General features: G+C 46.3%; 1 protein-coding gene across 5 annotated transcripts in view; it reads right to left on the bottom strand.

Annotated features, from left to right (window-relative positions):
• The window catches only part of Osp (myosin phosphatase Rho interacting protein outspread), a 280,543-nt gene that overhangs the window by 120,257 nt on the left and 146,178 nt on the right, over positions 1-14,108 (bottom strand). For all 5 annotated transcript variants that reach the window (XM_076798351.1, XM_076798350.1, XM_076798355.1 and 2 more), the window contains exon 3: positions 769-834. In XM_076798351.1, coding sequence (XP_076654466.1) covers positions 769-834 — 66 coding nt within the window. The remainder of the gene's footprint in view (positions 1-768; positions 835-14,108) is intronic.

Genomic DNA, 14,108 nt, shown 5'->3' on the forward strand with positions numbered 1-14,108 from the left:
TAAGTTCCGTCGATTATGGCCCATTCGTTGCGACCAGGAAGAAGGTCACTCAACTATTTTACAATCACAGTTAACAGTTCCTTTTCATTCGGTACAGCTGGGCAGGGGCGTTAATGGTTGTCACGCTATTTTTCGAAATGGTTCCAAAAGTATTCTGAAAATACCTGAACACTACTTGAATCGATAATTTTAACAATATTCTAGCATTAGAAGTTTAAAACACTGACGTCAGTTACTTCAAGTTCGTGTTCGGTAACCCCATTTCTTTGTTTCGTCATTTATTTAGACAAAAGAATTGATACAAGTTAATAAGAATTATTTTAACCTTAGAAACCAAATATCTAAATAATAACCAAATTAGAAGCGAAACGTTACTCCTCTGAAAATACCCATCGTGCGTATGGAAATGTGACGTTTTTCTGGTGCTGCGAGACGGTACACGGATTATTGTTGGTACAGGGATTACCGGATCGACAAATGAATTCTTGAAATTAATTTTAAAGTCGGATTAGCCGGAGGCAACACGGCCCCGGGCACGGTCGCGATGGAAAATTTGAATTACGCGCGGCGTTTCCGTTGGCGCGCGATATCACTCCGAATGAAACCGTATCGGGACGTTAAACGGATTTGTCAGCGGCAAAGTGGATTTCGAGCGCGGGTACGCGTCGCTCCCGTGGAAAGACGGGCTAAGAGGATTCGATTCGCCGTGTGCAGTCACCGGGTCGAATACGGAAATTTGCATTAAATGGTTTTTCGCATGGTACTCACGTGCTCGTCCACCGAGTACGTCAGCTCCCCGTCGTCGTACAGGACGAACCATCTCCGCTGCCATCTCTGGAAACAAAGAAAACGCAGTTTCAATTATACGTTCAAACGTATCCCATTGTACGCGAAGAAACTCAAATTAATTTCATACATGTAGTTATTTAAATTATGTCTAGAAATTTTCCAAGTCAATTGTGAGGAGCGGGATGTCGGTAAAAATTTATTCTTATATTTTATAATTTCAATGACTCGAAAATAGTGTAATAGCATTCTTAAAAGTTAGTTATTATTAATTATTATTAGTTATTATTAACTTTTCTGCAACAATGCCTTCACTGTTTTACAAGAGGGTCCACTGTGTTTAATCGAATAGTGTAATTTTGATTGCTTAGAATGTCTATCGGGAGTGAAATTTGAAAACAATTTGTGCGGATAATCTTCGGCTAGCTTGTAACAATTCGATCTGGTAATCTCGACAAGCTTCGAGTTGGTGAATTGCAATTTCTAATTACGCCTGTTTGTAAGCAGGTATATTTTACATAATTTTTATCTTGTAACACGAGTTTTCGAAAGCGACCACCGGCATGGCTACTTTCTACGGCTCCGCGCGAGAGGTATCACTTTCTATGGCGCTTCTCCATTTTCCTAGAAGCGCTCGTTGCACCGAGAGAATTCTAGCGAACCCAAGGCTGAACCTGTCCAACCCGAGGAATCTCCGAGGCCTCCCGACGCCGGCAGCTGGACAATTAACACGGTGCTGCCGTTAATTAGAAATAAAGCTCGTGAAAAAGAGCTGGGAGCTAACAGCCTTTGCGGTTTCTCTTTCGTTCTGACCGATCCCATAACTTGTAGCCATTTCCCGTTCCGTATAAAAATGCGCTGATGTTATTGCACATTACACGTTGATAATTGTAGAGGTACTAATGGGGCAAGATTAATGTAATTCCAGTAAACTCTAATATTTCATTGTTAAAAGTGAACTTTGTGTAGTGGTTCTGCAACTTTAACTCTAGTTAGTCGACTAACAGAGACACTGGTCACCTGTTGGGGAAAATAGTTGGCTACTAGATACTTCAGTTAGCTACCAGAAGCATTAGTCAGCTTTCAGAGATATTGGTTAGCTACCGCAGACATTAGTTAGCTGCCAGAGACATTAGTTAGCTGTCAGAGGTACTAGCGAGCTACCAAAGATACTAGTATGTTACCAAAGGCACTATTTAGCTGTCAGGAGCTCTAGTTGACCACTTATGATTCCGGCTAGCTACCAAAGACCCTAGTTAGCTCTCAAAAATACTAGTGAGCTACCAAAGGCTCTAGTTGGGTACCCAAGACTCCGATTAGCTACCGAAGACCCTAGTTAGCTCTGAAAAATACTAGTGAGCTACCAAAGACTCTAGTTGGCTATCCAGGACTCCGGTTAGCTACCGAAGACCCTAGTTAGCTCTGAAAAATACTAGTGAGCTACCAAAGACTCTAGTTGGCTATCCATGACTCCGGTTAGCTACCGAAGACCCTAGTTAGCTCTCAAAAATACTAGTGAGCTACCAAAGACCCTAGTTAGCTCTCAAAAATACTAGTGAGCTACCAAAGGCTCTAGTTGGGTACCCAAGACTCCGATTAGCTACCGAAGACCCTAGTTAGCTCTGAAAAATACTAGTGAGCTACCAAAGACACTAGTTGGCTATCCATGACTCCGATTAGCTACCTAAGACCCTAGTTAGCTCTCAAAAATACTAGTGAGCTACCAAACGCTCTAGTAGGCTACCCATGACTCAGGTTAGCTACCGAAGACCCTAGTTAGCTCTCAAAAATACTAGTGAGCTACCAAAGACCCTAGTTAGCTCTCAAAAATACTAGTGAGCTACCAAAGGCTCTAGTTGGGTACCCAAGACTCCGATTAGCTGCCGAAGACCCTAGTTAGCTCTGAAAAATACTAGTGAGCTACCAAAGACTCTAGTTGGCTATCCAGGACTCCGGTTAGCTACCGAAGACCCTAGTTAGCTCTGAAAAATACTAGTGAGCTACCAAAGACTCTAGTTGGCTATCCAGGACTCCGGTTAGCTACCGAAGACCCTAGTTAGCTCTGAAAAATACTAGTGAGCTACCAAAGACTCTAGTTGGCTATCCATGATTCCGGTTAGCTACCAAAGACCCTAGTTAGCTCTCAAAAATACTAGTAAGCTAGTAAAGACTCTAGTTGGCTACCCATGACTCCGGTTAGCTACCGAAGACCCTAGTTAGCTCTGAAAAATACTAGTGAGCTACCAAAGACACTAGTTGGCTATCCATGACTCCGATTAGCTACCTAAGACCCTAGTTAGCTCTCAAAAATACTAGTGAGCTACCAAACGCTCTAGTAGGCTACCCATGACTCAGGTTAGCTACCGAAGACCCTAGTTAGCTCTCAAAAATACTAGTGAGCTACCAAAGACCCTAGTTAGCTCTCAAAAATACTAGTGAGCTACCAAAGGCTCTAGTTGGGTACCCAAGACTCCGATTAGCTGCCGAAGACCCTAGTTAGCTCTGAAAAATACTAGTGAGCTACCAAAGACTCTAGTTGGCTATCCAGGACTCCGGTTAGCTACCGAAGACCCTAGTTAGCTCTGAAAAATACTAGTGAGCTACCAAAGACTCTAGTTGGCTATCCAGGACTCCGGTTAGCTACCGAAGACCCTAGTTAGCTCTGAAAAATACTAGTGAGCTACCAAAGACTCTAGTTGGCTATCCATGATTCCGGTTAGCTACCAAAGACCCTAGTTAGCTCTCAAAAATACTAGTAAGCTAGTAAAGACTCTAGTTGGCTACCCATGACTCCGGTTAGCTACCGAAGACCCTAGTTAGCTCTGAAAAATACTAGTGAGCTACCAAAGACTCTAGTTGGCTATCCATGACTCCGGTTAGCTACCAAAGACCCTAGTTAGCTCTCAAAAATACTAGTAAGCTAGTAAAGACTCTAGTTGGCTACCCATGACTCCGGTTAGCTACCGAAGACCCTAGTTAGCTCTCAAAAATACTAGTAAGCTACCAAAGGCTCTAGTTAGGTACCCAAGACTCCGATTTGCTACCGAAGAGCCTAGTTAGCTCTCAAAAATACTAGTGAGCTACCAAACGCTCTAGTAGGCTACCCATGACTCAGGTTAGCTACCGAAGACCCTAGTCAAAGGCACTAGCTACCAGTTTAATTGCCAAGCAATTCATTTTCTTTTCTTCCACAATTACTAAAACTATAGTCCACAATTTAATCACTAAAATTCGATCAACCTCCATAAAAATGTGTACAAGTGTTAGCGATGCAGCACGATACTTCTGCTGCTAAATAGCACAACGACACCAGTCCAACCAAGCGTCACAAAATCGAATTAAAAAATTGTAGATCTCGCGACGGATCCATTGAATCCGTCTGCGAATTCTCACGGGGAATTTGACGCGCGATCGAAGGGAATCGCGACGCTACGGGAACAGAACCGGAACACGGTCGGAAGCCTCGATTGTATGCAAATGGCGGCGTAAAGTTCGCGGACGCGCGGTTACACGATCGACTGGATCCGCGATGTCCCACGGGATCGTTCGCGTGATTACGCAACAGGAACGACGAACCCCCCGGCGAATCCCCCGGCCAGGAGAAAGTTCGGGGAACATATTCGAAGCGGAGAGAGTCGTTCGGCGGCGCTGTTGCTTTTTCATCGAGCACAATGCTCGCTTTCCGCGGGAGAACTGCGAGCAGGCACAAAACACCGATAACGCAGCCTGGCAACCTTCGCGTCGCCGGCGAACGACCCAGATCCATTATTTATCCCGTTCTTCATGGGGTTACAGCCTACTCATTAACGAGTGTCCGTCTTACGACACGCGATGTGCGTGCCCGTGTCTCCGATCGGAACAATGCCCCGTTGATAATGCGCCGATAAGCCGGGGTTAGGCCTCGTTTACGTCATCCGTCGGTAATCATGCTGGCCTGGATCGTTCCACTAAAATGCATATGTTCGCGTTACAGTTGCGCTCCTTCTACGGGAGCATAGAATCTCTACGATAGTCTGCGATCGTTGCTAAAAAGACCTCTGCCAGTACAGCAACGTTAAAAAGTGTTGAGGGGTTATGTGGAAATAATTATACGGGAAGACGGTGGAAGAAATATATTTAAACGGAAGAAGCCGTTGTCGGAGGTGTCTACAAGACGAGCGCACAGTTAGAACTAAAGCCCAAACGCGAGGGCGGCGATGCGTACCTTCATACCTGAAGCGAGGACGACCTTCAATAAAATAACGGGGAATCAGGTATTTCCCAATAACCATAGGATGTGGGGTTTTCCACAGGGTACGGTAAAAGGCCTAACGTTTTACTTTAACAAAAAGAATAGATAAACGAATAAAAATCTCGTAGATCCCAGGATCACCGACATTTACATCCAGAAGAAGCCTGTTTGCTCTTCCAACCCCCGTAAGATGTTCAGACACCGAGGAACCACCCCGAGGAAGCTGCTACATATCTAATTACCCTGAACCCCGTTAGGTCTCTCCTGAATCCCGGAGAACTCCGTGAACCTTGTTCGGGATGAATGGAAAGGCGGAAAGCTCCCGCTTCGACGCGACTGTAATGGCGTTTCGACGGGACCCTCGTAGCGGTTATGGTTGTCCAGGGGTCGATCCCCGTGGGTTGGTGATCCGCGAGGGGACGGGACGCGTCGTCGAATAGGCACACGGGTACCGTTGCAAAATCCTCGTTGGGACAGAGGAGCAGAGAGGCGAGGCTGATCGCGAGGGACGAGGAGAGAGCGACGGGCGAGAAAGAAAGAGGCGAGATTTCAGCCTACACGAGGCGGCGCGGCGCGGCGGTATCTTCATCTGGTAATTATTCAGCAGGCCTCTCCGAGAGCGCGCGCGCGGACCCGTACGAGAGCCACGGCACGTGCGTGGGAAGATCTCTCGCGGAGGAAGAGGAAGAAGAAGAAGAAGAAGAAGAAGAAGAAGACGAAGCGGACGACGCCGGGGCCCCGAACAATGCCGGAGGATTGAGACGGTGGAAGAGAAAGCACGGAACCCGAACAGCCCGTAATCTCTTCCTCGTGTAACGCTTGCCGCAACCTCCGCGTCCGCGGCCCTCCTCGCTTCAATAGAGCCCGCGCGCGCTTCGCCGGGACGTGCGAAAATTCCGCTATCCTCGCTATCGCACGGCCCGGACCTGCGAAACTGCCTTTCGGCGCCGCCGCTTCCCTCCCAGAGACGATCTGCTCGCTGCTGGATCATTTCTCACGAAATCCACCGAAACGCTTCACGAAGGTGCGACACGTGTACAAGTAATCGTATTCGAGTAATATTGTTGGAATTCAACGATGCCGTAGCACTTTCATGCACAAACATAAGGGATAGCGCGAGGGGTCAGGTATAAGGGACTGTGGTGTCGCGTCGATCCCGGAATTGGGGAGAATCGGCTCGCGACTGGGTAATGGTTTAACGGCGAATGATTGTAAATTCAAACTCCGGAGAACTAGTCTTTATTTCTAAAATGCAAGACTCGGCTTGCCTTCGGTAGCTTCTAAGCAGCTCGGTGCTTGAAGGAATTCGAATTCTCGATAGCTCTAGACAGCTCGGTGTACTAGTAGTCAGGTTGGTGTATCAGACAGTTCTGTTGTTGTTACAATATTTTAGAATAAGGTAGGCTCGGATGTGGGTGTGGTCTTAGGAAGTTGTCTATGATTGGTTGAAGGATGTGTTTGGAAGTGGTGGAAAATTAGGAAGAGTGGGAGTGGAAGATACATTTGGTTACAGGCGGCTACGGCTATAAAACTATAAATTTCGGTACGCTAACGGTTCGCAGGTCAACATGTGATCGTCAGCTGAGGTTGTTCGGATTTTTGACTACGCCAAACTACGGTAGGTTTTTTATGGCGGTCATGGTCATTATGCCGCGGGTGGTTAGTTTAACTGACCTTCACGGTTGTACTGACGTCCCTTTGCAGAGGGTTTTTACGACGGAACAGGGACGGTGGGACCCAGTCGGTGGCGTAAAGTTGAGTCTGTCGTCAGTCCGACTAAAGAAGTTAGCCCCTTGCGGATCGCAGTAAAGTTTAGTCCCAAAGTCACCGTGTCATATACAGCGCATTTACTGTTCAATCATTATACCGTGAAACACGCGGATACGCTGCGGCGTTGTTAGAATAACATTGCCATTTGTAATAAAGCATATACATAAAGGGTGCGTTGTTTATTTCTAAAGACGCATACGGTATAAGGATCGTATCCAAGTCGTTAGTGTTACTGGATAAAGGTTATTTTCTAACAAGTATATTACAACGTCGAGCGCCGTTTTCCAAGGAAATAAGATCGGAAAGATATTCCCGCGTTGCGCTAGAAATTTCTTCGAATGAATAATGGAGGAATTGTTATTGGAGCAAATCAATCCGAGATCTGTTTCTGGGTTGGAACTGTGAGTGGATCTACGGCCGAGACGATTTCAGCATTAACGAGCCGAGCAACGAGTGGCCGTCGCCGAGCGTGTATCGTCGTGTTAAAGTGGAGCATAGGTTCCTCGACCGTACAGTCGTAATTCGTGGATCAGGGGACCCGCATATTCCTGACCTATCGTATCTTCCTGGTTTCTACAGCCGGTCGTTAACACCGCCCACCGGTGCAGCTCTTTCTGGCTGAACCCGTTCCGATCATCGATGAGCGAGATCACCGAGCTTTCAATGGTTACACACGAGACAACGACCCGGCGGGCCCATTCTTTTACCTGTCCGTGCGACAGTGTGCCACCAGGACCGAGAGAAAACCGACTCGGGTTCTCCATTCGAGATTTGCTGTCCGTCACAAAAACATAATAAACGGAGAATTATTATTCGTTCATTTTTATTTCGATCCTTAGAATCCTCCCTTGTCAATTTTTTAATTACACTTTTGACACTAGGTTTACGTGGCCCGTGGTTTACATTATTTTGTAAAAATCACTAAAATGTATCTATCCAAACTTTTAGCCATTTCTTTTACAATATACAGCGTGTACCACGAGCTCTGTCCACTTGAATATCTTGGTTATTGCAACCAATACGAGAATATGTTACTTACAGAAGTTGTAGGGTTTAAGAAACTACGTAATAAATGATATTCTTGCAAGTGCACCTTTGTCTTGTTCCGAGTATAAAAGTACCAAAGTGTATTTGTCCTAAAACTTACCGTTGCTGAGACATTTGACTGTGTCCATTTTGTTTCTTTGATTATGGAACGTATTCATGGATATGTTCACTACGTCAAATGTAAACATTGGTAGGCTTTCGACGCATCTCAGTGTGAGTCAGTTTCTCAGTTAATGAACATAAGATAGTCAATATGAAAATTTCATTCGAAGAACAATTAGAGATGCTCCTAATTTATCTAGAAAGTAAGAGAAACGCAAATGTGGCTCGAAATTTGTACGGTGAAAGATATCCGAAGAAATTGTTGAGTAATTTCTCATTAGTGCATTCATAAAATTTCGATAATTGTGTATTAACCCTTTGCACTCGGCGCTATTTTCATTCTAAAACTAAATTCTTCTTCCGTTTTAGAATATTTTGATTTGATTCATACGAAACTGATCCGATTTCCACATGTAATATGTAAATGTTTAGTAATCTGTTAGATACAAATTTTGTAATGTGGCAAATACATTGTAATATTTTTTGTAATTTCTTTGAAATAATGCCACAACAATTTCTAGTGGTGCTTCAGAGTCACCACTCGAGTGCAAAGGTTTAAGAATTCTAGAACCCGCCATTTTGACGGGCCCCGTGAACCTAGCGTGATCGAGTGCTTCGGTATTAAGAAGTGCGTATTTTAAGAGGTAATTAGTTCGTGTACCGGATACGGTGACTGATATATTGGGAAAAGTAAGGTGTGTTCCGCTGTCTTGCGATCGAGCGGAAGATTAACGATCCACCCTCGCATAACGAAACGCTGAATGAGTGTCCTCGGAACGATAGAGCTTCCAGGAAGAGGCTCCGGCCGGTCGAACGGCGGCGGCTTCGGAACGCTGACCTACCGCACCTTCTTCCGGGTATAGCGACGATCGTTTTGCATCGCCCACGGATCAAGGACTTCTGGTTTCATCGGCGCACGAGCATCGCGTCGATCATCCGGGACGGGGCGCTTCCTCGACAGGAAGGTGGGCAAAAACTTGAACATACCACTTTGTCACCAGTGACGCGGGGAATTTCGCGTCGAGCCGCGAGATCGAGGACCCTTCTCGATCCTGAGGGACGCCTTCTCGATCCCCGTGAATCCTTCCCTCCTTCCGTACATTTCCCATCCTCGAAATTCGAATCGAGAGTACCATTGAAAAATGAAAAATGGGTCGTCTTCGAGAATTAATTACCGGAAAACTGAATGACCCGGAGCCGGGAAATTTGTCGCAGTATCCTCATACACGATTCGTTTTCACAGGAAAATTTTTGTTTGCTGCTTTGTTCAATGATTCTCGTCGTCGATGACGGTACAAACGTCTCCCGATTAAAGAACATCGTCGTATCGTACGAAGAGTAAGTCATCATCAAGAATTAATTACAGGAAAACTAGATTACGTACAGCCGGGAAACTTGTTGCATTATGTTCTTACACGATTCGTTTATATACGCAAATTTTTGTTTCGAGCTTCGTTCAATGGTTCTTGTTGTAGATCGCCGGTGCGAGTACACAGAAAAGAGAAAACCGAGAAGAATCCTAACGCCAGAAAGTAGACAAGAGCGACGAAAGGAAACAATGATAATAACATGGGCGTAAAAAATCCATTAAGAGCCTCCATCCAGATTGTATCCTACGATAACGAGCCCGTTGAAACGCGCGGAGGATCGAGAGAATGGTCGTCGAACGTTCCCAGAAAAGGCATCACCGCCGCCGTAAAGTCCGGAAACTATGCAAACTAAGGAGGGGGGGGGGGCGTAGTAATAAGTATAAACAGCTTCCGTGGCAGCATGACAAACTAATTTCCCCGGCGACAAGATCGTGGTCGGCCGGGACGCTTAATATTCCGCGCGGCGACGCTTCCTTTGCAGGCGTTGAAATCACCGGGGACCGCGGCCGGCCCGTTCCCGGGCGTATTATCGCGTCGCGATCGTTCCTCGAGCAGATCCATCGATTACGGAAGTTAGAAAGCGGTCGAGTCGGCTCGGAGGATCCGCGGGAACCACTCTCCGGCGAAGCTTCTCCCGGCCGGACCGGGACGAATTTATTACAGCGCTCTCGGCTCGGCCGTTGATGCGCGGTGATGTCGAGTGCGAAGATGCACGTAATGTCGCTCGCGATACGATCACGATTTAGAGCGGAATGGATCCAGCCGAACGTGCTCGCCGTGTACCAACAACCGTGGCGATCGCGCCGGATAACGCTATTAACGCCGGTCGTTGTAAATTTCGGCGTTAAAAAACGGCACCGATCGGCCGGACGCGATCCTCGAGGGGCCCGGGCCGTTACTTCCACCGGCCAATAACATTAAAGCGTTCGCGTACAATTTCATTGCCGGGACCCCGGTGCACGACGGTTAATAATTGTTACGCGATCGGCCGGGCGCCGCCGCCACGGGAAATCCAGAGAGAGAGAGAGAGAGAGAGGAGATGAGAGAAAGAGAGAGAGAGAGAGAAAGGGCCGATATACCCGACGGTGTTCGTGACATTGTAACTTGGCACCGAATGTCCCGCGACTTCCTGGTCACCGATCAGGCTTGTATCTTCTTCGGCTCCGTGTCCGTGTTTACCTCACGATTCTCACGTGGCGTGGTCATAGCGTGGCATGGCGTGCTACCATGCATAAGACCCTCCGCTCGCTATCACTTCGCTTGGTCCCCCGGCTCCGAGAACGAAGCGAGATAGAGGGAGACAGAGAGAGAATGGGCGAGGTTCTGAAGCTGAAGGGACCCAATCTGACCCGAACGGTAACGTGACCCCCGACGATCCTCCACGCGATTCTTCGATCGACCACGATCCTGCCGCGTTTCGCAAACGATCTTTCCGAGTATGAATTCGGCCCGGAATTACGGGCCTCGGGACGCTGACAGTCTCACGGAAGCCGTTCTGATCGCGGTTGCTCAAACTTGGAAAACGCTGGCGGGCCAACGTTCCCTAACATCGCGGTTACGTTGGTGATTTGTACAATTTTAATGAATTAGGTAAATGTTCCTAGCGGGGAGCGATTTCTCACTAAGATCTGTGCATACTGTGTATTTACTGCAACATTGTTTTGTCATTTTATTCACTTACTAGACATTTTATGGTCACTGCCACATCTGCTTCGATTATAATTTCAGCATTTTATTAACCCTTTGCACTCGAGCGGCGCCGATACGGCGCCCGCCAGATTTGAAGTGTCAACTCGAGCGGCGCCGATACGGCGCCCGGCTGATTTGAATCGGATTCAAAATCAAAGAACTTTCGATGGAAATGAGGTAGAGTGATGAAATTGTTTTTTAAATTAAAGCTGAAACTTTGTAGAATAAGGGAAAAATAAGGAGATTATGGTACGAACGTTTTTTAACCTTGAGAAAATTCGTTAAACTTGAACAATTTCAAGAAAATTGTGGTTTTTCCAATACAACGCGCGGAAAAATTTTTTTTAACATGTTATACACCATTTCCCATAGATTTTTTCACGCTGATTTCAAATTTGGTTTCAAAATTTGTCTACGACGTCAGGATTTTGTAAAAAATAGATTTTTGTGACAAAAACTAATGAAATCATTTCTATCGAAAGTTCTTTGATTTTGAATCCGTTTTCGTCCAAATTGCCCGCTGTGTGACGCTGCTGCGGCGTTACAGTCTTTTTTTTTTGGGTTATGGAAATTTGCCTCATCAATTCTTACCTTCTCTACAAACAAGAGAAGACTAAAAAAGGGAAAAAGCCACTGAGCCATTTGAAATTTTTAAAAACACTTGTTTAGCAATTGAGAGGAACATATCGCCAGCATCGTGAACAAGCGTCTACGTCGCATTCTGATGACATTAGACTCAATGGACAGCTGCACATAGTACTTAAAGGGCCGAAAAGGGACTGTAAGGTTTGCTCTGACCGTAATACGCCTGGGGGTAGGCGGGAAGTAACATATTATTGTGATACGTGTCCTGATAAACCTAGGTTGCATCTTAGGCATTGTTTTACGCAATATCATACAAAAACTAATTACAGAGTATAATATTTCTCAAATTTTGTTGTTTTTGATATAAAAATAAATAAATTGGTGAAATTTTATTATTTGTATACGTTTATTTGTTGATAAATGATTTTAAAGTACTTGTAAAATGTTTCCCTAATTTGGCCGAAATCGTCTCGAGTTGCTGGTTTGCGCAAGCGAAAAAGGCCTCGAGTGCAAAGGGTTAACCCTTCGCAGGCGACGCTATTTTCACTCCAAAACGAAAACGGATTTCTTCCGACCCAGAATATTTCCCTTCTGTATACTTGTTTTTGATATTATACATACGAAAATGGCGTGACTTACTGGTACAATACTGAAGTGTTTAGTAATTTATTAAATACAAACAAATTTGATCCTTCAAGTTTACTTCCCACCAGATCCAAGCTATTTTTCATACGAAGAGAAACCGTGGGCTCAACATTTTTATATCAAGTACAGAAAGAAAAATATTTATAGTACGTTATGTAAATAGGACAACAATAAGAGTGATAAAAATAATAAAATGATTTTTGCCGCCATATCCGCGGCACTGGAGCGGCATTGGTCCGTTAATGGTTAATAGTGTGAAGAATATTTTGAATAATGGTACAGCAATTTTTAGTGGCGCCTTACAGTCGCCATTCGAGGGCTAAGGGTTAATTCACAATTGACAGTAGAAGTGAACCGTCAATTATAGAGAAGAATTTGCAAGATAAGGCAACAAGTTATAAATAATTGGTACGTTCAGCCTACTCGGAAGGGGGTAGGCGTCGGGGGGTAAGCCTCGGAAGAAAATTGAAACAGCGAATGCTAAGAACTTTTTCAACTTTTTCAGGAGCGGGACTTGAAAAATTGAATGTTGCGGCGCGGCGTGGTCACCCCGAGTGATCAGCATCCCCGTGGGATCGCGATGAACGGTCGCCGGGCGTATCATGACTGGAACGGAGCCCGATCGCGGGGGATACGGTCCACGGCGGATAATCAGCCACCAGGAAGTCGAAGTGAAGCTGTAACGACCGATCCGATCGTAGATTATCCCGTCAACGGTGCCGGGAGTCACGAGGAGTCGAAGAAGAGAGGAGACGCGGGCCGGCGCGGGTTGGCGCGGGTTGGCGCGCGAGCTGCAGGCTAGAGAGCGTCGATCGGGCCGCGCCGCGCTGCGCCGCCGCCCGTAAAAACCTGGTAATGATTAATTAATGGACCATCGCCGGTTGATTGGCTCTCGACGGAGGCGGACAGAAGGGGGCGACCGCGGGCACGGCCGCATCGGGTCGTTTCCATCGATCGATCGATCGACTCGCAGACGCGAACGATGACGGTGGGTGTTTCGAAGCGACCGGCATCGCATCGCATCGCGTCGGCCAGGGACGGGCCCCGGCTAGATCGAAGACCGCGATACATACGGTAAATTGATATATTCGCGGCAACAGGAAAACCAAGCCGGTAGCCTACATTCTTGATAAGACACCGTGACTAAACGCCGGCCTCGCCGCGCCGAGTCGTTATGGACGGTTAAGTGGTCGAAGATAATCGATAACCAGGAAGCACCGCGCCGGTGAAATTGGAACGTTCGGACAGCAGATCTGCCTTATCAAGGTCGACGAAGCGCGGGACACTCGTGCCGAGAGGATTTGTTACGGGGACCGCGAGATTAGATACGCATCGATCTCCCCGGGCTTGCCGATGAAAAGAGAGAAAGTAGCCAGAGAATTTTCCATTACGCGGATTTGCAATCTGCCAGAGCTTACCCTCGATACCAGCGACAAAAAAAAATGGACTTAATGGACGAACGTTTATGGGCGGATCGAAAGTATGCTCGAATCGGCTATTACCGTTTATTAGGCTTTTACTCCGGTGTAATGGGTTTCTGTCTCCCGTTCGCTATTATTGCCGAGAAATGCTTAGGGATCACTTTGTACTAATTTTCTTTTACTATTTCTGCTATCTCGTTGGCTATTTAGAATCTACCCGATGATCATCCTGTGAAAATAGTTTTCATGTCGAATTACCAAGTAAAAAGACACGCCGATGAAAATTCGTTTACAAGACTTTAAGCAAGATTGATTTTTGTACATTTTCAAGAATTAATTATCGCGCGCCCGATTCTCTAATACCCTAATCCTTACCGCCGAGACAACGATCGCATGCGCGATCGCGTGTGCGCCCGCTGCCGGCTCGATACCGTCGATGATCACACAGATTCGCCAGATAAT

The sequence above is a fragment of the Halictus rubicundus genome, chromosome 12, assembly GCF_050948215.1.
Source record: "Halictus rubicundus isolate RS-2024b chromosome 12, iyHalRubi1_principal, whole genome shotgun sequence".
In the NCBI taxonomy this organism is placed as follows: domain Eukaryota; kingdom Metazoa; phylum Arthropoda; class Insecta; order Hymenoptera; family Halictidae; genus Halictus; species Halictus rubicundus.